The 25195-nt window shown below is 38.9% G+C and overlaps 1 protein-coding gene across 3 annotated transcripts in view; it reads left to right on the top strand.

The window, feature by feature from the left end:
- The window catches only part of LOC132122219 (MAGUK p55 subfamily member 7), a 159255-nt gene that overhangs the window by 109701 nt on the left and 24359 nt on the right, over positions 1-25195 (top strand). For 2 of the 3 annotated variants that reach the window (XM_059532213.1, XM_059532214.1), the window contains 5 exons: positions 5811-5892; positions 6071-6156; positions 6522-6596; positions 8427-8623; positions 9595-9659. In XM_059532213.1, the coding sequence (XP_059388196.1) occupies positions 5811-5892; positions 6071-6156; positions 6522-6596; positions 8427-8623; positions 9595-9659 (505 nt within the window). Of the gene's footprint in view, positions 1-5810; positions 5893-6070; positions 6157-6521; positions 6597-8426; positions 8624-9594; positions 9660-16191; positions 16213-16318; positions 16334-17627; positions 17670-25195 lie in introns of all 3 variants that reach the window. The other variant, XM_059532215.1, reaches the window with a different exon arrangement.

Here is a 25195-nt window from a genome sequence, read left to right as displayed (position 1 = left end):
ATGTTCAAATGCTGAGTTTTGCGCGGTGTGTGTGTGTGTGTGTGTGTGTGTGTGTGTGAGATAGAGAGAGAGAGGCAGGGTCACACAGTGGGGTCAGCGGTCTTAACCATCTGTTAAGACTTGTGTACTGCAAACACATATGTTCCCGGGTCGCTAGATTTTGCACTTTCAAACTGCCAGTGATTACCCAGAATATGTGCGTGCGTTCACACACAACCCATAAAGGTCCCGTAACGACACGTGACATCAGGGCATGACGTGTAATGTACGAGTCGAAAACGCTAGGCACGTTATACTTTCACTGAAGCTAGCAAACGATCTCGGCGTCAGCGCAGAAAGTGAGGATCTCTGCTTCATTACAGTTTGCACATATTTTTTTTTTTTCGCGAAAGTTGATCTTCCTTCAAAACAGCCGGTAAAAGAGTCGCGCGATAACCTGCGTCATCACTACGACATGGCATTAGATCTGGCTTTTGTTCACACAGCGCTCGTCCCGGGACTGAACCTGGCAATGTTACTAGGTCCCCGACCCGGGTTCAATGCCGGAATCAATACCAGGACGTGTTTGCTTTCAAACAGAAGGCGACCCGGCAATGTTCCGGCAATTTGCGGTGTCCGAAGTGCAGTGTGAAAGGGGCTTGAAAGAGGCAGGGCATAGAGGACCTACAATATTGTAAAGAATTTGAAAAATGTGTATTTTGAATATTAAAGTATGTCAACATATTCTATTACACCAAATACATGAAATAATGCTCTTTAAAAAAAAGCATCATGTGACCCCTTTAAATAATATATTTAAAAAAAAATATTCTGATTAGCTGCCATTTTTAGTTGCTTTGTGCAGTATTTAGGTTTCAGCCTGGATGGAAAAATCACTTGATGTTGGAAACCTGCTTTGGAGTGTGTTTTCCCACTGGATATAAAATGACCGTTTCTTGCCTTCAGGGTCATACTGCAGGAGACAGGAGCGATTATATCCAGCGTTTTATCCCAGGCCTCAACTTCCCTCTCCCGTTCATTCCCTTTTAACCTCCACCCATTCCCATTTACCTTCCTGTCATTCTTATTTATTTCCATTCAAGTCAGGCCTGTCCTGTTTTCAGCACAAACCCTGGCATTCCTCAGCCATTATTACCTTAATGAGACTCAATTTTCCTTTTTCAACATAATACCTGTTAATGATGGAACTGTAATGCAACGGCTAAAGCAACATTGAGCGTTTCCTTAGCAGGTCATTGAAGGGTCAGTATAACAGTCAGAATATATAAAGGTAGTGAAACATCACAGACTCGGTGTTTGTTTTGAGTCTCACTGTGTGTTTGTGTGTGTGCATTTATAATTGGAAGTTTAATAACCCTGTTACCCTGTTTAACACGTATCTTCTTCCTGCTGGTATACTCACAGGTGGCATAAATCAGCAGTGATAATTGTGGCTAATTGTGTTTTAATGACCTTGCTGTTGTTCTTTTTGCTGTCTTTTCCTCCCCAGCTTTCTCCTTGCCAAATCTACAGCAAACACAGCCATTTGGTTCTCTGTAATTTATGTTCATTTGAGCTGCGAATTGAAGAGTGTGTGTACCGTTGTTTGTTTTCACGCCAGTTTAAGTGACTTTGTGTCAAACACGCGCTGTCTCGGCCCGGGTCTTTGTGTTTGTTTTTTCAGGTCTGCCTTGATGGCTAGAGCTTAGGCTCTGCTGAAATTAGCTGAACCTCAGACTCTTATTGTAATGATGTTTGAAAAAGTTATGTTATGATGTCAGAGAGTGTGTTGGAAAAAGCTTAATATGTTGGTACTGTGCACCAAGGAGATCTATAATACCTCGAGAAATCTATCGATGTTCCAACTTTCCCATTAGTCTAAATGCCCATTAATTGGCTGGTTAAAGACCTGCAAATTATACACACAAACATCATAAAGATGCACTTAATTTATCAGAATTGACAGGAAATGTTACAAAACATTTGTATTTCAAATAAATCCTTTATTTCTATTCATTCTGTAAAAATGTATCATGGTTTCCACACAAATATTAAGCAGTGCCACTGTTTTCAACTTACAGTAGATGATAAAAAGAAATGTTACCTAGCACCAAATCAGCCTATTAGAATGATTTCTGAAGGATCGTATGACACTGAAGACTGGATTAATAACCTCTGCCAGCACAGTAATAAATGACATAAACTCATAGTTATTTTTAATTGCAATATTATATCACAAAAAGTATTTTACTATATTTTTGATTCAATAAATGCAGCCCTGGTGAGCTTAATAATAAGCTTAAAGCTCTTGCCAATCCCAAATTTGAACAGGTGTGTGTGTGTGTGTATGTGTGTACACAACTAATTAAAATATAAAACTGTAGAGCTAATTTGGGCATTTTGCCAAATGGCATAGAAATCAATTAGAGGGGGCTAACCAGGCACACCCCTTGACCCATTGGCACCCACGACATCTGTTTAACATCTAATGTGCTTGTAGATCGTCTTTGTGTGTTTGTATAAAAGAAATGATTGTCTTCATCTGATGCCTCTGTCGTGAGCGTAAGCGTACACATGAGCAGTTACTGTCATCACAGTCATGAGCGGCAGTGATGTACATTTGATTTTTGCTTCTGTCAATCTGTCAACGGATGAACTGTCTCTGAATGACTTGTCTCGGTGCTCTGAGCTCTGCACAGATTAAGCCATCCACTTTTGGCTGGCCTTATAATAACAGTCATAAGCATTTATGTGCTAAGAGTCTCAGCATATGGAGCTGATCACCTTCACAACTGGCAGCCATGGGTCACGTTACTGATGAGTAATTTAGGGAGCTGCGGTCTCTTATTCTAACGTGATTAATTTTTCTTCCATCTCAGTTTCTGCTTTCTCTCTCTCTCTCTTTCTCTCACTCTCTCTCACTCTCTCAACATTCAGAGGAAATTTTTTAAATTAAAGTCTATTTATAGAGTGTGTTTTAATGGGCAGACCTCAGCAACAAGAGGAAATAAGAAAGAATACCTTGAAAATGCTCAATCAAAGAACCTGCTCATTTCCTCTGGCTGCCTATTACAAGTGACCTTACTGCAAGAATGAAGTTGCACTTGTGAGGATCGTGCGAGCGTGAGGATGACTAACAGAGGTGGAGTTCCTGATGGATAAATTGTGCCTGCGTGATGAGTTTGGTTAGTCAGCCTATTGTAGCATGGCTCTCTCAGCAGCATGTGTGATTTGGAGAAAAGCCAGTTATGTCCAAAGCAGAGAGGATAAACTTGCACCAGAATAATATCAGCTCATGCTCTCACACCAAGAGAGAGAAAAAAATGGACTTTAGTCATTTGCATGGGTAAATGACAACATTTTTTATTTGCTTTATTGCATATCACTTCAGTTTGCTTAGAGTCCTTCCATCTGTGGGCAGTTTTAAGCTAGGCTTCAAGAGGTCTGTAGAAGCTGTGTATCTGGCTTTTGATCAGTGTGTTAGCATTGCAGAATGATGTTAGACATTACAGGTAAGATTCATTAGAATAATATAAGAAATATCCTTTCTATTTGGATGTGACAGAAATCTTTGTCTTGGTTTTTGTTTTGCCTTTATCTTTTATGAAAGCATTCTGTATATCTAAAAAGTCTTTGCCTTGCACAATGAGCCAGAGAGTGTTGAGTGTGTAATGATGTATTGATATGAATAATAACCTCGTTGAGTGAATAATGATCTGTTCCAACACACTGGAAAAAACTCCTTCCACACTCACTTAACCAGACTACTGTACCTTCAGTTCAGTGATAGTTTTGTTTGAAATTAATCATGTTTTGATTAAAAAGGAAAGTGTTTGGACTGGTTCTACTGTTCACTTCATCACATTTGACCAAATTAAATGGTATATCTGTGGTCCAATTCTCTTTCTTTACCACCTTTCTCTCTCAATCTCCCTCATCTGTGTCATAAACACCACTGTTTTGTCTCACATTGAGATATAACAGCTAAGCTGATCACTGGTTTCTGTCACCTCCCAAAGCTCCGGGCCAATCGCTGCCTTGTCCTCCCAGGTCACCAAATTGTTCCAATTATTTGATCAACAGGAAATATTCAGAGACTTCTGAAGGAGGGTCGACAAACGGCTGTTCTTTCCATCTTAAAAGCTGTGTTTAACACATCAGAGGAGGACCTTGAGCTATATGTATTAGTCATGATGATGACATTGCAAAATCATTACAGGTGACCAAGTCATCAAAACTGATTTGACAGCAGATTATTGGTCTTACTGAGGGAAGGCAGATAGAAAAGGAATGTGTGTTTGTGTGTGTGTGTGTGTGTGTGTCTTAAGTGTTTGTTTGTTTTTTCTAGAGTTTTAAAAATCCTATTGATGTGCCAATGGAACAAGTTTGTCAAGGTTGTTTTGTCACAGCTTCTAGACTGTGACTTCTTTCTAAAAAGAGGTGATGTAAAAACGGCAATAGGTTTTAAACAAACATGCACACTGGAGGAACCGCTCGGCACTTTCATGCACTGTCACTGTTCTAGAGGCTTCAGAAATAATAGTAACCTTCGAGACACTGATTCAGAAAACAGAGGGTGAAAGAAGGCAGACTGAAGCTCAAACTGTCTGACATGTTTGTGTGTGAATAGCCATGCACCCTGCTAGGAGTCTTGCCATCTTAGTCTTGCTGTCTTATTTTGCCGTGTGTTTGTGTGAGTGGTGACAGCCCATGCTGTGAGCGTCTGGCCACATGTGCCTCTGTTACAGTAGCACATGAGTATGTATGGCGGCAGGATGACACACAGAGCTGGCATATTGTTGGCAGACCAGTGACATGGATAGCTTGTGCTTTTGCATTCCTGCTTGTGTTTTTGGCAGTCATAGTAGTCCATTTAATGCCATTAAGTGGTTATGTGTATCTAGCCATACTCCATAGTCTCAGAGCACTTACTTTCCTACATAGAAACGCACAAAGTCAGTGGGTCTTTATACATATTAATGCCAGTAGGTGGTGGCAGTTGCCTGTTATGAAGTGAGTCACTGAATTAAATAATTGACTGTCTTCATCAGTGAGAAATTGTAATAATTTTGAATGAAATGAGTAACGCCCTCATATGTGAATCATTAATTTAACAGATGCATTCAAAAACATTGATTCAGTAATGAAATGAGTTACATGCTGTGTCCCATTTCACCTACTTATTCTGCGCCCTAAATAGTATGTAGTCTTTTTGTGAAGAAAAAGTCAATATATTTGAGCATATAGTAGAATAGTTGATTAAATTTTGGACACAAATTATGTCATAAAATTGTACTCTGTTGCATAGTTACATTCATTCTGTCAGAGTAAACTGGCCTTTCCTGTCATTGTTAACATCCTTATATACACAGTTAATGTTGTATTTAATTAAATGTACACTAAACAGAATAGTAGACCACATGTAGACTTTTGGCATACTCTTTTCAAAATGCTACACTTTGGGACATACTTATTCTAATCTGAATGGGTGTTATGAAAATGGGAATGCATTGACTGTATTCATCATTGAGTCATTCATTCAGTCAAAAACATTGATTCATTCAAGAATAAAAAAAGTCTTCTTTAGTGAGTCATTGAATGTATCAGCTGATTAATTCAAAAACACTGATTGTCTTTTTAAAGACAGTCATTGAATCATTCATTTAACCAATTTGATAAAAAAAAAAATCTCATTCATTCAGGAACAAAAGTGATTAATGTCTAAGAAAATTTGAAGTGTAATTAACATATGTATGCATATAAACCTGTGCAATGTTAATTGCATGTTTTCTTTGAGTAAATGTGATTGACATTTCTTATGTGTGTTGCAGGGTGCCACCATAAAAAAGGATGACCACAGTGGAGCAGTCATAGTGGCACGCATCATGAGGGGCGGGGCAGCAGACAGAAGTGGTAAGTGCTGATGTAGCCTACTTTTTTTTCTCTATACACAAATGCTCTCTAACAACACCCAGATGTTTAGGTTGTTTACATGAAGACTGAGATGGTTTACTACACTGAATAAACTGCTGAAGTGCTGTATGTGGTCTCTTAACTTCTCTTGTTATCCACTCCTCTTTGTTGCGTTCAGGACTGATACATGTCGGAGATGAGCTGAAAGAGGTTAACGGTATCACGGTGGATGACAAAAAGCCTGAGGAAATAATTCGCATCCTGGTATGTGTATTTGTCTGTGGAGAGTCGACGTGAAACAACATGAAACAGTTGTTTAACTTCTGTAATATAACAGAATCCTGTGAAAAAGGGATTTTATCCAAAGGGAAATGTTTGGACTGTTAATGTACTGTATAAAACATTATAGGCTATGAAGTTAATATTGAAAGTGGTTAAATTCCCCCCTGGCTATTTCAACAGAAATGGAAAAAAATAAAAACGAGCTAGTAGAAGTTTTAAATTAAAAAGACAAGATATGGAATGAATAATGTGCACTGTTGCATTAATTTAGTCTATTTTTAGATACTTAAAATATTGTTGATGTGTTGTTGTTGTTGTTTTCTTGTTTTTTTTAACTCTCCTTATAGTCACAGTCGCAAGGTGCCATCACATTCAAAGTGGTCCCAGGCAGCAAAGAAGAGGCACAAAGCAAAGAGCCCAAGGTACAATTCATCCTCACTATTAGCGATCAGACATGATGTACAGAGAAAGAGTTGGCCTATATGTGATGTACTCAAACAGTGGGGGAGTTTTTCCCTGTACAAGTACTACAGGCTGCTGGTTTGATGAATAAGCTTTTGTTCCCATTCATCTTCAACACAAATGATTTGCACTACACCTCTCAGCTCCCATCCAGCTTACAAATATTCTCTGTCGATCTGTTCCTAAACCAAGAGAGCTACCTCACAGCCTGCTGTCTACATGAAACCTCAATAATGACTGATTTGAAACGCTATATTTATGCAGGTAGTCACTCATTCACATCGCACAAATAGCACTCTTCATATGTAGCCTGCAAGAAACTTGAGTCAGAACCGTTAACTCCTGACTGATACCAATAAAATTAAGGCCATGTTGCTAACTAAAGATGTGATGCAATTAAAGACAAAATATAGATTGCATACACAATATAAGGTCAAATTCATTCATTTTGGTGGTAGTCGTCTGTACTTTTTAGCAAAATTTTGCATTGCATCTGAGATTGCTTTGTCCGTGGAAAAATAAATGAAATGTTGGCTGAAATTTCAGTCAAAAAACATAAATGTAAATTAACATCATGGACATGCCTTAAAATGTTCCCTAAGAGGACATGTCAGTGTTTTAAGACACAGGTTTTAGATGCAGTACCATTCAAATGTTTAGAGTTTGTAAGATTTTTTTTCTTTTTTTTATGTTTATATGGCTGAATTTATTTAATCAACAATAAAGCAAAAACAGTAATATTGTGAAATATTAGAATTTAAAATAACTGTTTTCTATTTAATATATTTGAAAATGTTGTGATGGCAAAGCTTCCAGTCTTTAGTGTCACATAATCCTTCAAAAAACATTTTAATATGCTGAATTGGTATTCAAGTATCATTTATAATTTCTCATTACTATAAAAATAAAGCGGTGCTGTTTAAAATTTCTCTAAAAAATAGCATTTATGTTAAAAACATGGAAACCTTTATCATTAAAAATGTCTTGACTGTAAATTTTGCTGTATATATTTTTAATACATCATTGTTGAATTTTTTTTTTTTAATCTTACCGACCCCAGTCTCTTTTGAGTGTTGTGTTGTAATTGAGGATTGTACCATTTGTATGCGAGTCTGTTATATTCTTCTACTGTGTTGTAATGGTTTAAATATGTTTCAGTTTTGAATTTAGTCATAACCCGTGTGTGTGTGTGTGTGTGTGTGTGTGTGTGTGTGTGTGTTATCCAGTGACCGTAGTATACTGTTTTCCGCACGTGTAATGAATATGTTGAAGTGCTGCTAATTGGCTGCACATGTTTAAGAGGGATAAAAAAAAAAGATGGAGTGCTAGACAGAGATGAAGCGTTCCCTCAGGATGTATTGGTGTGTTTGTGGGGAACCTTCTCCTCTGTAACATCATTTTTCTGCATGGCACATACAGCTCTCTAAATCAACACAAGCCACTGCTCTGTGCTTTGGGAACGTTGCTGTCTCCGTTTGCTCTCAATAGCCCTTCTTATTCGTCTTATTTATTCATTTAATATGTCAGCACAACCACTCCAATCCTTTAAACACCTCATGATCTTTTTTGTTAGAGAGAAACGCTAGTGAGAATCACACAGAATTCCCAACTGTTACAATGCAGTGCGTATGTGTGGAAAGTAAGCTACCCAGAATACACCTTTATTTGGTCATGGTTTAGAGAGAGGGACTGAGAAGATGCGATTTGAATCTCATCCTTCTCTAATTTCATTTTAATCCATTTAATGTTTTTCATTTTAATGCTGTTTCTCTCTCTCTCTTGCACTTCAGATGTTTGTAAAGGCGCTTTTTGACTACAATCCAGCTGAGGATAAGGCGATTCCTTGCAGGGATGCAGGCTTGGCATTCAGGAAGGGAGATATCCTGCAGGTTATGAGCCAGGACGATGCCACCTGGTGGCAAGCCAAACTGGAGGGTGATGGCAACCCGCGTGCAGGACTCATCCCATCCAAACACTTTCAGGAGAGGTTAGCCAATGATTTTCTCTCTTCCCTGCTCCTTTCCTCCCACTATCACCAGTTTTAAATTCAACAGCACTCCATGACTCCATCATCCTGTCCGCCTTCTGTCCACCCCCCTCATATATCATATTCTCCTGTCATGCATCCATCTCTCTGTCTCTCGATCATTCCAGACTTCTTCCACTCCATTACAACCTGACTTTCACTCCCTACTATGAAAGGAATGACTTTTCTGACTTTTTTTTTTTTTGTCTTCCTCGTCATTTTTTTCCCTTTTTGTGCAAGAGGGCTCAGCCAAAATACTTTGGATTTCCGTGGCTGTCTGGGCTGGAATGAGTAATGACAGACAGTGATAGCACTGGTTCACATCCACTTTGGACGTCCACACACGGAAAATTGCACATCAGTGGTGTTCTTTTTAAAGTGGACTCTGACGTGCATGCACGTGTGCTGCCTTAGGAAATAGTTTCTTTGCTCTATTTCTCTTGAAAAAAGTAACTTTCAATTGTAAAACATATTTTTGAACCTGTCATGTACAGTAGTAAGTGCTGTTTCTGGCTGACCATTCTTTCTCTCGCTCACATACTCACTCACTAATGGATACTTAGGCAGGTAGTTCTGCATTGTAGTGAAGTGTTTAGTAATCCCCATACGGTTGTGAAATGTGATGGTTTTATTGCTTGTCTCTGTATGGCTACAGTCACAGCAACAGAATAGATTTGTCAGTCTGGTTCAGAGTACTAAATTTCTGATTAAGTTACATTTACACATTTTGGTTATAAACGAGTGTGACAAATGTATTAGATGGTCAAACTGACTCCCTTAAATTTTTGTGGTCGGTTGATTCAGATTTGATGGATGAAATTGCTTCTCACTCGTTTCAGCTAAATATATTTGTCAGTTCCAAACACTGACTTTGTAAGTGTAGATCATTTATTTGCCTCTCTAGCTTTTTATCTCTCTCTCAATTCTTTCAGGAGGTTGGCAACCTGGAGACCCATGTCCGTCGCAACTCTTCAGAGAACCCCCAGCAAAAGATTTTGTAAGGACCACACTCATTCAATCACACAGCAACTAAAATAACCGTTGAATCATCCACATGCACAGCAGGGATTTTTCTTTTTTCATGTTAGTCCAGTCAGGCTATTAGTTGTGGCCCCACTATGAAAATAGTACTTGATTTTTATTGTTAACAGTTTATATATATATATATATAATGCTAGAAAATGATAGCATATGATACAAAACCTTACTTATCGGTTTGTCGTTTTTCAACATGTTCAACATGTACTTTCAAGATGGTCACAAGTCATTTTAGCTTTTTTGACAAAATCTTACCCATGGCTAGATGTGTTTTGGAGACAAATCATTAGAATTTGCAAAAAAATTGTTTATTACAATCACAGAAACAGTGGTTCTCAACCAACCTTCAGAGACACCAAAGGATGACTTCAAAGCTTAAAGCATTTTAAATTAATAAATTCTTATTAGTGTATGTATATATTCTTATTAGTATATATTTGAAATGTCTAGTAGACATATCTAAAAGTCTAATACAAATATTTAAAAAAAACTATAACTGTAAAAAAAAAAATCACTCTAAATTACTCCAATTATTCTGTTTCTGTTCATTAAAAAGTTGGGAAAAAAGCAGAGTTGTCATAATTACAGTAGAAATACTGGAAATTTCATAGCCTAAATGGGGGAAGGGGGTGTTGAATATTATGTTGGATACATAGTGGCCTTTGAATCAAAAAGGATGAGAAACACTGCCGTAAAAAATGTTCATTGATGATGGTCTGAAAAACGTTCTTGCTGACATCGGGCCTGCAAACCACCTAATAGTTGAGTCCTGTATATACTCATCCTTTTGTTCTTGGACTAATGCAGCAGTGATCTTTAAACTGTCATATGCAAGAGGCCCATGTATTGCAGATGCTGTGATGTGACTCTTTGAGTAAAGCAATGGCTTAAAAAAAAAAAAAAAAGAATAGTAAGAACAGCAACCGGAAAAGATTAGATGAGAGGGAGGGAAGGTTAAGAAGTAGAAGGTGAAGTGAATGCGGTCAGGGAGCCCAGACTCCCCTGATTGGTGCCAGGCAGATATGTGCACACATATGTATTCATGTACATGTGTGTTAATGCACGCCTGGACATAAGCTTCCTCTCCTGGTTTCCATTAATCTCTCATGTCTGATTATTGCATGCGTGTGTGTGTGTATTTGTACACCACAGCTCTAATCTCTCCCACTGGCTGACAGCAGGGGTCTTTACGGAGCTGTGCTGGGTTTCTCTCTACACATGGGCATACTTAAGACTCACTGAGACACTCTCGACATGTTGCCGTCATCCATACAGCTCCACATACACTTGATTGAATAATACAGCCATTCTGGATTCTTATCCCCTATGCCACATGCTCGGCCTCCCACCTCTTCCATTTTTCTCTGTTACTATATCAGCTGCTTAAAACAGTGAGAAGGAAAGGTTGATGTGTATGTCACTGAGGTTTCGGTTCTTGATGAGTTTTCCAGGACCACCCCAGGAGTCGTGACACTGCTATCATTTTTGTAGACTCTTTATAACAAATAAGCATAAGTAATATTAAAGTGCTGCTTTTATTCAACCTTTCAAGTCTAGAAGTTTCAGAATCACGTCACGTATGGGAATTTTTAAGAAAAACTGAAAGCTCCATGTATGACTTGACCAGAAACAGACCATATACAATACCAATCCAAATGTGTTCTCACACAGGTATAGATGCATAGAAGTGTGCTTGGAAGAAAGAGTCTTGTTTGTTTGAAACTGCGTGAGCGTGTGCTTTATGAGTAAGACCATCTGTCCACTGGCCTGCAGTGTGGTGACGTTAGCCCATATTTCAAAGAGCAAAGATGAGGGGCTCTTTTTTGTATGACTGAACACGTTAGTGTTTTGCGCTGAAGATATGTGCACTCACATAAAGCCTTATTATGAGAACAGTATGATCACTAGCTTAGGCTGTATGTCATATCCATAACAAACCACACTTCCCTGGACAGATACAGAAAGTAAAACTGTGTGCTTCCACTGTCATAGAAAATTGTTCAATAATTTACAAATCATGGTTTTCAAATTAATCTTAAAAATAATGGATTTACCAGTATGTTTTTCAGTTGTTTATTGTTCAAAAGTATTTTGTTGGCAAAGGTTTTTTTTTTTTAGGGATTAGAAAAAAATTTAAGTCATTATCCAGTAGATGCTCGTGAATTGCTCAAATAAGGAGTTAAAAGGGCTGGAAACACAGTACCTTACACTATACTGTTGTTGAATCATGCACATATAGGTTGATCTGATGTAATTCTAATTAATGTTAAGGAATAGTGTAATGATAAAAGACTTCCTAGTCATCGGGAAGAAGGAGGCGGGAACCGGCGGACAATCAAACAAAGACTTTAATTACAAAATAAACACAAAACAGCGCACCAGCCCCTCACGGACGACTGGTGCGCATAAAATGAAACCAAAACACAACTAAAAGCCCAGGCCTGGTCCTCTCTCGTCCTTCACTGTCGTCGCTCCAGTTTTATATCCTTCCATCTCCTCTGTGGGACTCAAGACCGGTGGTGGGTCGCAGGTGTAGCGGATTTCCCAATCACTCCACCGGCCTCACTCGTGTTCCCACATCCCTCAGCCCCGCCCCACTCGTCACATACCCCCATCGCCCCTCGCAGGCCGGGGGGTACCCTCGAGACTGCGCTCTACTCCCCCCCCCCCCCTCCCTCCAGGGTGGACCGCTCACGGGGACCTGCGGGAACCTGGGGGTAGGACAGACGAGGCGAGAGAAACGGAGATGGAAGGAGGAGCGACAGAGACGAGAGAGGGGAGAGAGGAAAAAAAAAAATAATAATTCCGGTTCCCAGACGCACTGCTGCTCGGCCCTCCACCGGCTGGGTGATCTCCTCCGCGGTGCCTGGCGATGGCACTGGACGGCCCTCGGCGGACGGCACGACACTCCTCCGCCGCCCGGTGGACGGCGACGGCTCCTCCGGTTTTGGGCAGCCGGCAGGAGTCCCCTGTTCCCTGCTCCTCTGGATTCCTTCACGGAGGCAGCAGGCTCCGGCCCCCTGGCGAACGGTGCCGACTCCTCCGCTCCCTCACGGACGGCAGCCCCCCCTCCATATCGTGGGCGGTCGGCAGCGAGCTCGCCCGTCCCTGGCAACTCGCTCCAGCCCACCGCCTCGAGCGTCCATGGCGGCATCCTCCTCGCCAGCTCGATGGCACCGCGGATTCACCACAGCGGCGAGGGATCTTCAGCAGCTCCTTCTCCCGGGCTTCGGCACCACTGTAATGAATTAAATCTCCATAATCATCGGGAAGAAGGAGGCGGGAACCGGCGGACAATCAAATAACATTTTAATACAAAATAAACACAAAACAGCGCACCAGCCCCTAACGGACGACTGCTGCGCCCAAATAAAAACTAAAACACAACTAAAAGCCCAGGCCTAGTCCTCTCTCGTCCTTCACTGTCGTCGCTCCAGTTTTATATCCTTCCATCTCCTCTGTGGGACTCAAGACCGGTGGTGGGTCGCAGGTGTAGCGGATTTCCCAATCACTCCACCGGCCTCACTCGTGTTCCCACATCCCTCGGCCCCGCCCCACTCGTCACAAATAGTAACTAGAAGGTTGCTGGTTTAGTCCTCACAAGGAAGAAGCACCATTATGGCTTTGAGCAAGGTACTTAGGCCCCGTTTACACTAGTGCGTTTTCGTTTTAAAACGCATAACTTTTGCTACGGTTACACTTATCGTTTACACTACTCCAGAGTTTTCCACGTTCAAAAAACAGAGACTTTTGAAAACTCTGCTGACCCTATTTTAGATTGAAAACTCTGGGGTTGCATTTCAATGTTAACGGAAAAAAACGGATACTTTCGAAAACGATGGCGTGGCTGCCCATGTGATCTCTGCGTATACTTGACGACCGTGTAACTGTATCATGTCTCTGTCGAGCATTTCGCTGTATTTGTTTTGGCATGACTCCCAGTCAACATTTTTGGCCGCCTTGTAATCATTAGTTACTTTGAGTAACAATTCCACCTATGTCCACAAAAAACGTCCTTGCTTTTCCTCGCCATCATGCTTATTGTTGAACCTGCCAGTGACTAGCAATCGATTTCCGTTTACACCTTTACACGCATGCCCAGTGTGCATGAATGGTCACGTTTTCGGTTATGTAGTGTAGATGGATATAGTTTCTGAAACGCCAGTGTAAACGCGGACCGTTTTAATTCTAAAAAGCCGTTTTAAAACGAAAACGCACTACTGTAAACAGGGCCTTAGAGTTGTTTTGAAATGTAAATTCACTCTTGTTTTTGTTTAAATGAATATTAATGATGACTTGCAAATGAGGACAATAGTAGCAATCAAAACCAACAAGTCTCGGTTAGTCTAACGCAATACATGTAGCAAAGTTTATATATATATATAGGTCATTAATATTCATTTAAACAAAAACAAGAGTGCATTTCTATTTCAAGCCAATTCTAAGTACCTTGCTCAAGGGTGCTCCTTCCTTGTGAGGACTAAACAAGCAACCTTCTATATGTATATATACACACACACACACACAGTATATATATAAAGTATATATATATATATATATATATATATATATATATATATTAAGTATATATATATATATATATAAAGTATATATATATATATATATTAAGTATATATATATATATATATATATATACTTAATATATATATATACTTAATATATATATATTTAACATTTCTTAAATAAAATGTAATAAGTCAATCTTCCAGTGAAGCAGCAACTCTTACATAACGTGTCTCTGTACTATATATTTTTTGTTGTTGTTGTTGTTTAGTAATCCCTTTTACACAGAAATATCTATCCCTATAGTATTAGTATGTGGTTTCTTTAGTCAGGTAATGTAGGTTTGTATTGTTTACTAGTGGATTCCTCTTAATACTGTAGATCTTATCTTGTCTTAATCTCTTATGATTAACAGTTCTCTCTTCCTCTTGCATCTTTATGAGAAAATTGTGTCTTTTTGTTAGACTAGCTCCTTTTACATGCAACCTTCTTTCAGTTAATAATCCTCATGCATCCTAATATCAGTTAGTAACCTTAACGTCAGTAGGACCACTGATTACAAGGCTTTTGTTGTTATTGTAGTGTTGACACATTGCACATGGAACAATTTTCTTTGGGATATTTGCACGTCAAGTGATATATTTACATAGGGTGCATATAAGCGGTACTTGTGGAATCTACAGTGGGATTGATTTAAATCTGTATATGTAAACACAGTGAGTTGGTATGTCTATCATGCCTCTTCACACACTCTGGTTTTTGCCTGTTGTTTGTTAGACCAGATATACTTTCATTCCAGTTGTTCTGTAATCATTGTAGATATGGAAACGTGTTTAAGTAACACTTTAATCTACACTCACCATCCCCACTTATTTGTATTAATAATCTATTCTAGATTAATTTATGAATTGTTGTAGGCAAAAGGCATTCGTTTTCTTTTTGTCATGTAGAAATGGCATAATTTCAATAATCTTGTTTACATCTTTGCTCAGTCCAATTTATATCTTTTATGATACCATGCAAATCCAAAAATTGAAGTTTTACTGAAAAGTGAAGTTCTTCTCTGATTTAGTTACTTTGAAATCCACTGTCAGTTATTATGACTGACGTGACAGTTACCCATTTTCACCTGTAAATCATACCCATTTACTTTATATATTTTTTCTTATCCTATAAGCTTAGTGGCCTCACTTTCTTGTCTCAGACTTTAAACGTGCCCTTAGATCTGCTTTTCTTTTCTTTTTTTAAATGTATTTTGTCTTTTCGGTCCTTTGGGTCACAACGACAAGAAGGCAGATGCCAAAGGATTCACTTGACTGATAGCACACAAAAGATTTTACTACCCTCCATCTTTCTCTTCATGGTATTACTTTTTTGGCAGGACTGTGTGAATGTGTATGGCAGGCTGTGTAGATGCTGCCTTTTGCTCATGTGTGTTTTGATTTAAGCTTGTTTAGTAGAATTGAGACCACATGAACTGGAGGAAGCTTTTAAACTGACTCCAAATGTTCTCATGTCTTCAGGCCTGCACATGCACACTCAAAAACACTTTCTCTACTGTTATGAACTATGTTAGTTGTTCGGTAGTTACAGTTTCCTATGACGTAAGCATTGGTTTACCACTTAGTAGCATGCTAAAGACTTTTTCATAGAAACAAATATACAATTTTACATTATTTTGACATTTAAAGGGATAGTTCACCCAAAATTTAAAACCCTAATCAGTTCGTCAACCTCATGTTGTTCCAAACCTCTTGACTCACTTTTTTGTTTGGAAAAAGAAAACTTTTTTTAAGAACATTGTGGTTAAAACCACACTTAATCCCAGTGAATTTCATTAAAACGGTAGACGACAGTAAAGTAGGTTTTGTTCATGTTTCAGTGTATTTCAGATATCATGTTTGTAATGTGTACTTCCAGTCACATGACTATATCTTTCCTTTTTGTTTATTTTTTTCCTTCATAAGATGATGAGACTGTTGAATGGGGTAGGTCAGTTTCTTCTTCCTTCATTCGTTTGCTTTCCTCATCCCTCTCTTGATCTGTTTTTAATCTTTTTTTATGTTTATCATATTCCTTTCTTTGCTTTCCCAGTGGAGGACATTGAAGGTACACCTTTCAGACTAACTCTAATTCGCCTATTAGATGTCATAGCCATTAGATCATTGGCTGGGGACCCCTGTATGTGGTAACAGAGTACCCAAACAATGAAGACATGGTTGATTAGCATTCATTGGACCACAACCACCTAATGGAGCGTAGCAGAGTATGTAAAGGGGCCAAGAGTTCACTATACTGTATGTCTCTCATACACACAGACATACACTCACAGCCACACATACATCCCTTTTTGCCTTTCCAACTATGCCTTACCCTTTAAATGATATTAGTATGATGAGTGCTCAGATGAGTCCCATCCGTTTTTCTTCATGATAGACCGTGTGAATGTGAGTTTGAACGTGAATGTTTCCTTCAGTATCTCATAGTCTTATTGTTGTGTAAGATGCAAAAGATGTTTTGAATAACTTATTTCATCCCATCTGTAAGATATGTATTGAATTATTTTTGAGTTGTCTAATAGACAAAAGAAATCTGAAGTTTATGGTCCACATGGAAAGTTGTGAATGTTGAATGCAAACGCTGCCAGTAGATCCACCTGGTTTGGCTGTAGAGGATCAGTTGATGAAGAAATAAGATAGTTGTGTTTGTCTGTAAAATACACAAGGGTTCAAAAGTTTGGGGTCGGTAATGTTTTTGAATAAATTCTCTTATGCTCATCGACGGTGCATTTGTTTGGTCAAAAATACAGTAAAACAATTTCATAATGATTACAAATATAACTTATTCTTTTTTTCAATTTTAAAATGTGTTTTGTTCCTGATGGCAAAGCTGAATTTTTAGCACCCATTATTCCAGTCATCACTGTCACATGATCATTCAGAAATGCTGATTTCTAACATTTCTGATTAGTATCAGTGCTGAAAACAGTTGTTAATATTAATGTTTTTTTGGAAACCACACTCAGGAAAAACAAAAGATATGAAAGCTGTCACTGGGGTGGTACCTTTTCAGAGTTACACCTTGCTGCATTTAATACCTTATTATAATATAATATTTTTTTATAATATATTTTTTCTGTTTTTCCAAGGATTCTTTAATGAACTGAAGTTTTTGTTTAAGTGTAAAGGTCTTTAAGGTCGACTTTGATCAATGTAATGCATCCTCCTGGCTGGAGGATCCTTTTTTTTTTTTTTTATCTTACCGATCCCAAGCCTTTAAATGGTACTGTGGTTATATACCGTTATAATCTCTTGTTTTGCTCATCTTTCAGTATGTAGTAGTGTTACTAACTTCTCTCTAATATAAATCTGTCCTGATTCCTTCTGCCTTTCATAATTTGAAGAGGACACTGAGTTTGCCTCCTATTTAAGTGGACTCCATATTGGTGAGCTCTTTTTGATTATGTTTGATTATGTGTTTGTCCTCTGTCCCATATCATTCCTCTTTCTTCAGTCTGATTCATATTAATGATGAAGAGTTTGTATATCCAGTTCTGTGTCATTCTCTCCTGAAAGTTTCATGTGCTGTTAGCTCTCAATCTCCTCCCTCTCCCTCTCTCTCCTTCTCTGTGTGTGTGTCTGTGGACAAACATCTTTTTTGACATGTGGCTGCATGCTGTTGCATGTCCCGTAGTATCATTGTCTAGCTTCCTTCTGGCTTCATGTATCTCATCATTTATAAGTGGTAGCAGTCTGCGTTTTCAGTCTGTATTTTCTTTATCCTGCGGTATTTGCTACAGTCATTACCTTGTGCTTTGTATGTTTTATCTAAGATTGGCTTTGTTATTGTTTGTAGCAATTCCTGAGTGTTGTTAAGTCTCATTCGCAATGCAAAGCAGAGAATCAAACTGAAATATCTGATATCAGAGAAATCTAAGTAATCTTTACAGTCCTTTGGTAAAAAAAAAAGCAAAAGTGCACTAGTTTCTCATACAGTCGCCCTGAGCAGCTGTACTTTCTGATTTTCCTGTGTTTTGGCAGTGTTTTTAGTTTAAATAGCTCTTTGTGAATGTTAAACATATTGCAGTTAAAGGCACTGGTTCATTTCCAGGCTTTGTGGTGGAGGTCCGGCAGGCTCTTGATGTGGTGTGTGTTGGACATTGGGCTGCTTTGAAGGCCAGCTCTCAGTCAGGCCTTAGTCTGGTTTCCATCTTTAGCGTCAGTGTGTGGAAAATGAGTGTGCTGTAGCGCTCTCATTATCTGTCACCGCACAGACTCATGTACTCTGTTGTACAGTATGCCCGTCTGAGACAGCTATGTTCAGTGGCTGCAAAAAGTACAGTGTTTCAGTGGATCCTTAAGTATTTAATATCTCAAATAATACAAAAATCATTTATCATTTGCATGAGTCTTCGGTTTCAGTTCACAGCAATTTCCCCTCAGTGTTCTGTAATTACTACACTCTAGATCTTCTCCAGGTTTTCCATTTATTGTTCACCAATTTATGAAAATCTGTTATTTTGTTCTTCTGTTTCAATGAATCTGTCAGTACACTCTCAGAAAAAAGGTACAAAAGCTGTCACTTGGGCGGTACCTTTTCAAAAGGTACACTTTTGTACCTCTTAGGTACTAATATGTTCACTTTAGGTACTAATACATTTTGGATACTAGTCCAATAATAATACTAATGGACTCTTTAGGTACAAAATAGCTGTGTTTCCACTGTCGTGCCAGTGCGAGCCAGGACTTAAAATGGGCCGAGCGGGGCTAATAGCCTCTGCCCACTAGCACCAAGGCCAGAATCGCGCAGTGTTTCTACAGTCAGTCCTGAAGCACCGCTGCGCTTCACTAAAACCCGCCCTTTACCCGCTTCTCAGGAACAACGTCACGCAACCTCATCATTTCACAGACAAAGAGAAGTTATCAGAAAACTAAGAAATAAGTCACTGGAACTAGCGCGATCACAAAACGAACATGATAGAAGTGGTCGTTTGTTTGCATGATTTGTTAAATATTTAAATTCAAAAGCATCAATGTTTTACTATAGAATACGTGATACATTGATCATAATGAATTAATTTATCAGGTCTCAAAATTAATCACACAGAAATACATTTATTTCTATTTAATTTATTTATTTTTAACGCTTAAGCATTATGAAAATAGCCTGCTTATTCAGTCGAGTCCGTTTCTGTTTATTTGTAGCCAGTCGCCTTTACTCACATTTAGAATGAATGATAATATCTCTATTTTTATAAAAGCTCCCGAACAAAAAACATTATTATATTTTTATGATCGGCTACACAGAGCTAAACTCTCGAGACGAGACTTATGACAGAAAATATAAGTTACTAAATAAACACATGATTGTGATAGAGAATAAGAAGCTGACGTCTGATTTCTTCAAGTGGTCATATTTACCATGTTTACTATGGTAATTTTAATGCCTAGCGTGCACAGTCTTTTGCATCATTTATAAATATTTCTGCCTTGTTTAGTGATTATAATCCACATCGGATCAAGTTATTTCAAACACTCGCTGCTGACTGAAAGTGAGTTTTGAGCTCAACTTATTTAAAAAAGTTTTTAATGCTGGTGTTATAGCTGTTAGCTTTCTTAAATGATCCACGGCGCTGAAGCTCTCCAGATGGAGAGAAACTCTTTGTTCTTTGAAAGGCTTTGTTGCCTTTGTTCATGACCACTCCTCTAGCCCCAGCTGGCCCGCTTTGGCCCAAGGTTTTCATCGGGCCAAAAAAACCCTGGCCGTTGGCCCCGAGGAAGCCCCGACGAGGCACTATCAAGCCCCGGAAGTGACAGTGGAAACGCGACTGGCCCTGGCACGCACTAACATGCCCGCTTTTAGCCCGACAGTGGAAACGTGGCTAATGTGTGCCTTTTGAAAAGGTACCGCCCCAGTGACAACCTTTGTAACTTTTTTCTGAGAGTGTATAATATTAATTTAAATGTTTGTGTATCTGCTTTGCTGTTCAAAAGTTAAGTGCAATATTTTTGTGTCTTTCAAGTAAGTCTCTTATGCTCACCAAGGCTGCATTTATTTGATCAAAATACAGTGAAACAGTATTATTTTGAAATATTATGGCAATGCAGTGAGTGGTATATGCTCCTCATTTTTTGTCAATTTAATGAAAATTTAATGTGCGGATTAAAAGTATTAATTTAAAAGTCTTTCTCATCCCAAACTTTTGAACAGTACTGTATATTGTATGTATGTACAGTCTATTAATTAGATTTTGCCTAGATATTCAAAAAGTTTTCTATATGGGGCCAGTGTACAGTATGTTCCACTGCTGTTTTTCAGGTTCTTGTTTGCTACTTGTTTCACAAATGTTTTTCCTGTCAATCGCCCAAATTGATTTCCTTCTCTCGGTTTTGCCTTTTTTTTGTTTAGTTATTTTTCGGTGGTGGGGGGGGGGGGTCTCTTGTTTGTCTGTCTGGCTCTTTTTTTCTCTCTATCACTAGAAGATATTTGTCTGTATGTTTAAACCCTAAGCAGCTGGCCACTCATTTAGACTCTTTTGATTTCACAGGCAATCCTGTGGCTAGAAAGTTTATAAATAAAGCCGCACGGTCTTTTCTGCCAAGCTCAATCAAGCACCGTCATTCAATAGGGATAACCTTTTCAACGCTGTGCCTCTCGCTTCTCTCTCTCTCTCGCGCTCTCTCTCTCTCTCTGCCCTCCTGTTTTCTTCCACACTTTAATTACTGGCCTTCTGACCTTAGCCTCTCCTCTTCCTCTTCCTCTAACGGCCAAAGCACCTCAAGGGCTGGTCCCAGGACAGCTCCTTCCAGCTTCCGTGCCCTGTCATGCACTACATATTCCATGTAACAGGAGATTTGTTTGAAGGGGAAAACATTGACCTCTTTAAAGCCTACGGTCTAATTCACTGTTATGATTTAAACCTGGTGTTGTAGTAATGTAAGACTGTATAACAGGGATGCATTGCTAGTTCTGCTCCCTCTGTGTCACTAGGATGAAGAAGTGTCCAGTGTACAAGAAGTATTAGTCTTAATCCCAAGTGTGCCATCCATTCATGTACATCAGCGGTACGGTTTTCAGCTGAACCAGTGCACATGTGTTTGTGCATGTATGTGTGTGAGATGACAGAAAAGTTCTGATTAGCTTTGAAGATGGAGGGTAGACAGAACTAACATTTAACAACTATAATAGCTGGGTTTCCATCCATGTACACTACCATGTAAAAGTCTGGGGTCAGTGGCAATTTATTTATATATTTATTTATTTAAAGTAAGTTATTAGTTTTTTTTATGAGCATCAATTCAGCATATTATAATGATTTCTGAAGGGTCATGTGACATTGAAGACTGGTGAAGAAAAATTTATGCTAATTTTGGAATGTACAGTATTCATGTGAATAAGATTTCCAAATTGTGCAAAATAAAGTAAAATACACTATACCATACACTTGATGGCTATTAAAATGGTTACAGTGTAAAATAGGGCATCGTACATTAAATGACTGAGAATTACATACTAACAGATTTTCAAGTTGCTTTAAACACATAACAGATGAAAGCAAGATATTTTTAAAATAAACCATTTTGGATACCATTCCGAACCATTTTTTTTGGATAAAGGATGTGATGTGATATGATGTGAAGACAGGTTTGCAGCAATCGGTTAATTGTAATGACCTCTCTGCAGGCTCAGTGCGACCACAGTTTAGGAGAAGTAGAAACAGGGAAGAAAGTCAACGGGAGTCAGAAAAAAGAACAAAAAAATGAAAACATTTGGGGGGAGAAGCTAAAGCTGGGAAAGCCATTAGCCCCCGGAATCCAATTAAGGCAGGAGTTATGGAAAAATGGAGACGTGTTTTAGACTGAAATAAAAAACGCTCCATTTCCAAAATGAGTTTATCTCATCTGTCCACAGGTTCTCTCCTGGAGGAGGAGCACCGGGGCCAGAAGCCTCGAGGCCTGTAGCTGTGCGCAGATTTCGATTACCACGCTTTTCCCCACACTGACCTCAGCTCAGGTGGATACACTTTAGTATAATCGGCTGAAGTCACTGGGATTTTAATTTGGAGGGGTCATTTGGCAGTGTCTCTAATTTTGTATGTATAGTATACCAGATTTGAATTAGCCATGGACACGGAGAGCAAATGGGCATCTGTTCGTCTGATTTGTAGCCAGTAGTAGATGATTATGGTCTCAATGTCCTTTTACTCAGTGTTTGGCCGTCCGTTTGTGGGGATCGGGAATGGCCAGACTTTGCAGCAGTTCAGTGAATAGGTTTTGTGTCTGTTGATGATGTTTGCGTGTGGGTGTTTCGTATCTCTGATGGAAGGAACAGGTGATTGATGAGACTAACAGCAGAACTGTGTCCTCCAGCTAGCCTATTGGATTTGTAGTTTAGATAATTACTTGCTAAACCTGCTAGTGATGACTGCACCGGCTTGACCTGGCAGCCCACTCTGTTTGTCTGTGAGTTAGACTGTGTATATGTGTCTCCACTGATGCATCAAGTAGTGTTCCCATGCTTTTGTAGTTCATATATCGAGGCGTTGGCCTTATGAGGAGAAACTGTGAGTTTTTACCTGTTTCACAAATGGAGATCAAGTTATCGCACTCCCATAAGAAATCTAAACTTAAGAATTGTATACACACACCTCTCACAAAAGTGAGATATTTGTGTATTTATTAATAATAATAATAATAATAATAATAAATATGTATTCTATTTCAGAATTATATACATTAAATATTTATAAATATGTTTGTGGTTATATACATATACTTTATACTTTTAGCTATTTAGCTATTCATATTTATTTAATGCACTGTAATAGTAATAATGTATACATATTCAGTCTGGGATGTATGGATGGATGATAGCTTTTGTTTTTCTTTTCATTAAACAGTGGTTCACTGAACAAATAGTGGCTCTGTCTTAAAAAAGTACAAAAAAATTGCATAAATACATTTATCTGAAGCTTTACAGTTATATACATTTTATCGCTCCTTAAAGGGACAGTTCACCCAATTAATTACCTTATCATTAATTACCCTCATGTCGTTCCAAACCGTAAAACCTTTGAGCCGGAAGAGAAGAAATTGTTAAATTAAGAAATTATTTTTGTTTTCTTTCTGCACAAAAAGTATTCTCATAGCTTCGTAAAGTTAAGGTTGAACCACTAATGTCCTTACTGCCTTGAACATGGTAGTTCCTTTGTCATCTATAGTTGGTCCGAAAGCTCTCTGATTTCATCAAAAATGTATTGATTTTTGTTCTGTAGATGAGAAGAGTAATTAGTTCTTTAGGGTGAGTAATTTTTGGGTGAACTATCCTTTTAACTGCATACAAATATATACAGGTTTTAGTCTGTGTATGTGTATATATAGAGTGGCTCAAAGACATGTTAATCCTTTCTCTAAATTTTGAATTTTGTTTAGGGCAGAGAAAAAAAAAGAAAATCACTCCTTGATTCAAGTCTATTCTCCTCCGGCCAACAGGAAAGAAGAGTCTGTATTCAGCGCTAGCCTGTAACACTTGGGCAGAACACGACTTTCCACTTAGGCAGCACAATGGAATCCACTCCTACAGTGTGTTTCCCCTAGACAGCCATTCTTAACGAGTTCAACATGATTCAAAGCAGTGCCCAATACATATTTCAAATAGCACTACTAAATACTTGTTTTTCTTTAATCGTTGCCTCTGATGGTTATCCATCTTCTCCCCTGGATCCAGGCAGCCAGTTTATGCTTATCTGTGGGAATGCTGAGCGATAACTGGAGTTGGTAAACCGTTTGTCTGAGTGCACAGAAAGATACTTTTTGCCCTACAAAAGATGGAAAACCATTAGTGTGCACATGAGATGAGATCAGACGATTCTTGTACGTGCGATTTGCTCCGGAAACTTCTCAATGTTTGATGCTGGGGGTCTCCCTGACACCACCCCAGGGACCTGTACAATACCGCTAAACCTTTCTACAGATGACTGTAAAACAGGGTGGGAGGGAGTAAAGGCCACATGCCTGTCCCCTGAATGGATCGTTCACATGCCTGACAAAGAGCTCTCCATTAACCTTGTTTGGAGTGGAAGGTGTAGGCCGAGGCATTTCACAAGAGAGAACTTTATTTGAGTTCATTTCCTCTTTTCAGGAAGCCTTGAAACTACAGCTAACTTTGTTCAACTGTATCCACCTTCACTCTCTTAATCAGTAAAAAGCAGCATACTTGGGAAAATTTACTACATGATTAAATATGACTTACAAGCACAGGACAAGGATTATCCATTCCAAAATAATGGATAAAAGAATTAGTCGCAGGTTGTAAACCAAAATATGATGGAAAAATAGGGGAGCTCTTTCTATGAAATCATTTTCTGTGTGATTGATCGCTGTACAGAGTGTTATGATTCCCCTTTTTGACCTTTTTCTGGTTCCCTTATCTTTTTGATAAATGTGAATGTGCATCATTCCGTATCCACACAGGGAGTTAATGTGTTTGAAGGTTACTACCCCTCATCATCCTCAACGTTTTTAAATCCCTCAGGGCTTTCACCTCACACATCTACTAAATTTCTTCCACGGCTGTAAGATATTATTGCTGTGGAAAATGGGCATCCGGGAGTCACAGCAGCTCTCAGGCGATTGTGTGTGCGGCGGTAGCGCATGTCTTTCTGTGTTTACACTAAATTTGGGCCATTTCATTGTTTTTCCTTCCATGTCTCAGTGGAAGAACAGGTTTGATTTGTGAACTGCTAGTTGGTGATGGTAGCTTGCGTAGCTCTGAGGTCCAATTAACTCGTCACGCCACAGTGCACGCCATTAGGAGAGGTGCATGTTTGGGCCTCTACGGCGGGCACGTGTCGGTCTTCTAGCCTGTACTGTCATACTGGAAGGGAAATGGAAGGAATTTTATGACTGTCCTTGGCTAGCTGGCTTTCTCTTTTTATATTTATCTTCGTCCCCAAACCAGAAGGTCCTTGGC

This window comes from Carassius carassius, chromosome 40, assembly GCF_963082965.1.
Source record: "Carassius carassius chromosome 40, fCarCar2.1, whole genome shotgun sequence".
Classification (NCBI taxonomy): Eukaryota; Metazoa; Chordata; class Actinopteri; order Cypriniformes; family Cyprinidae; genus Carassius; species Carassius carassius.
This window is presented reverse-complemented; position numbering and strand designations above follow the sequence as displayed.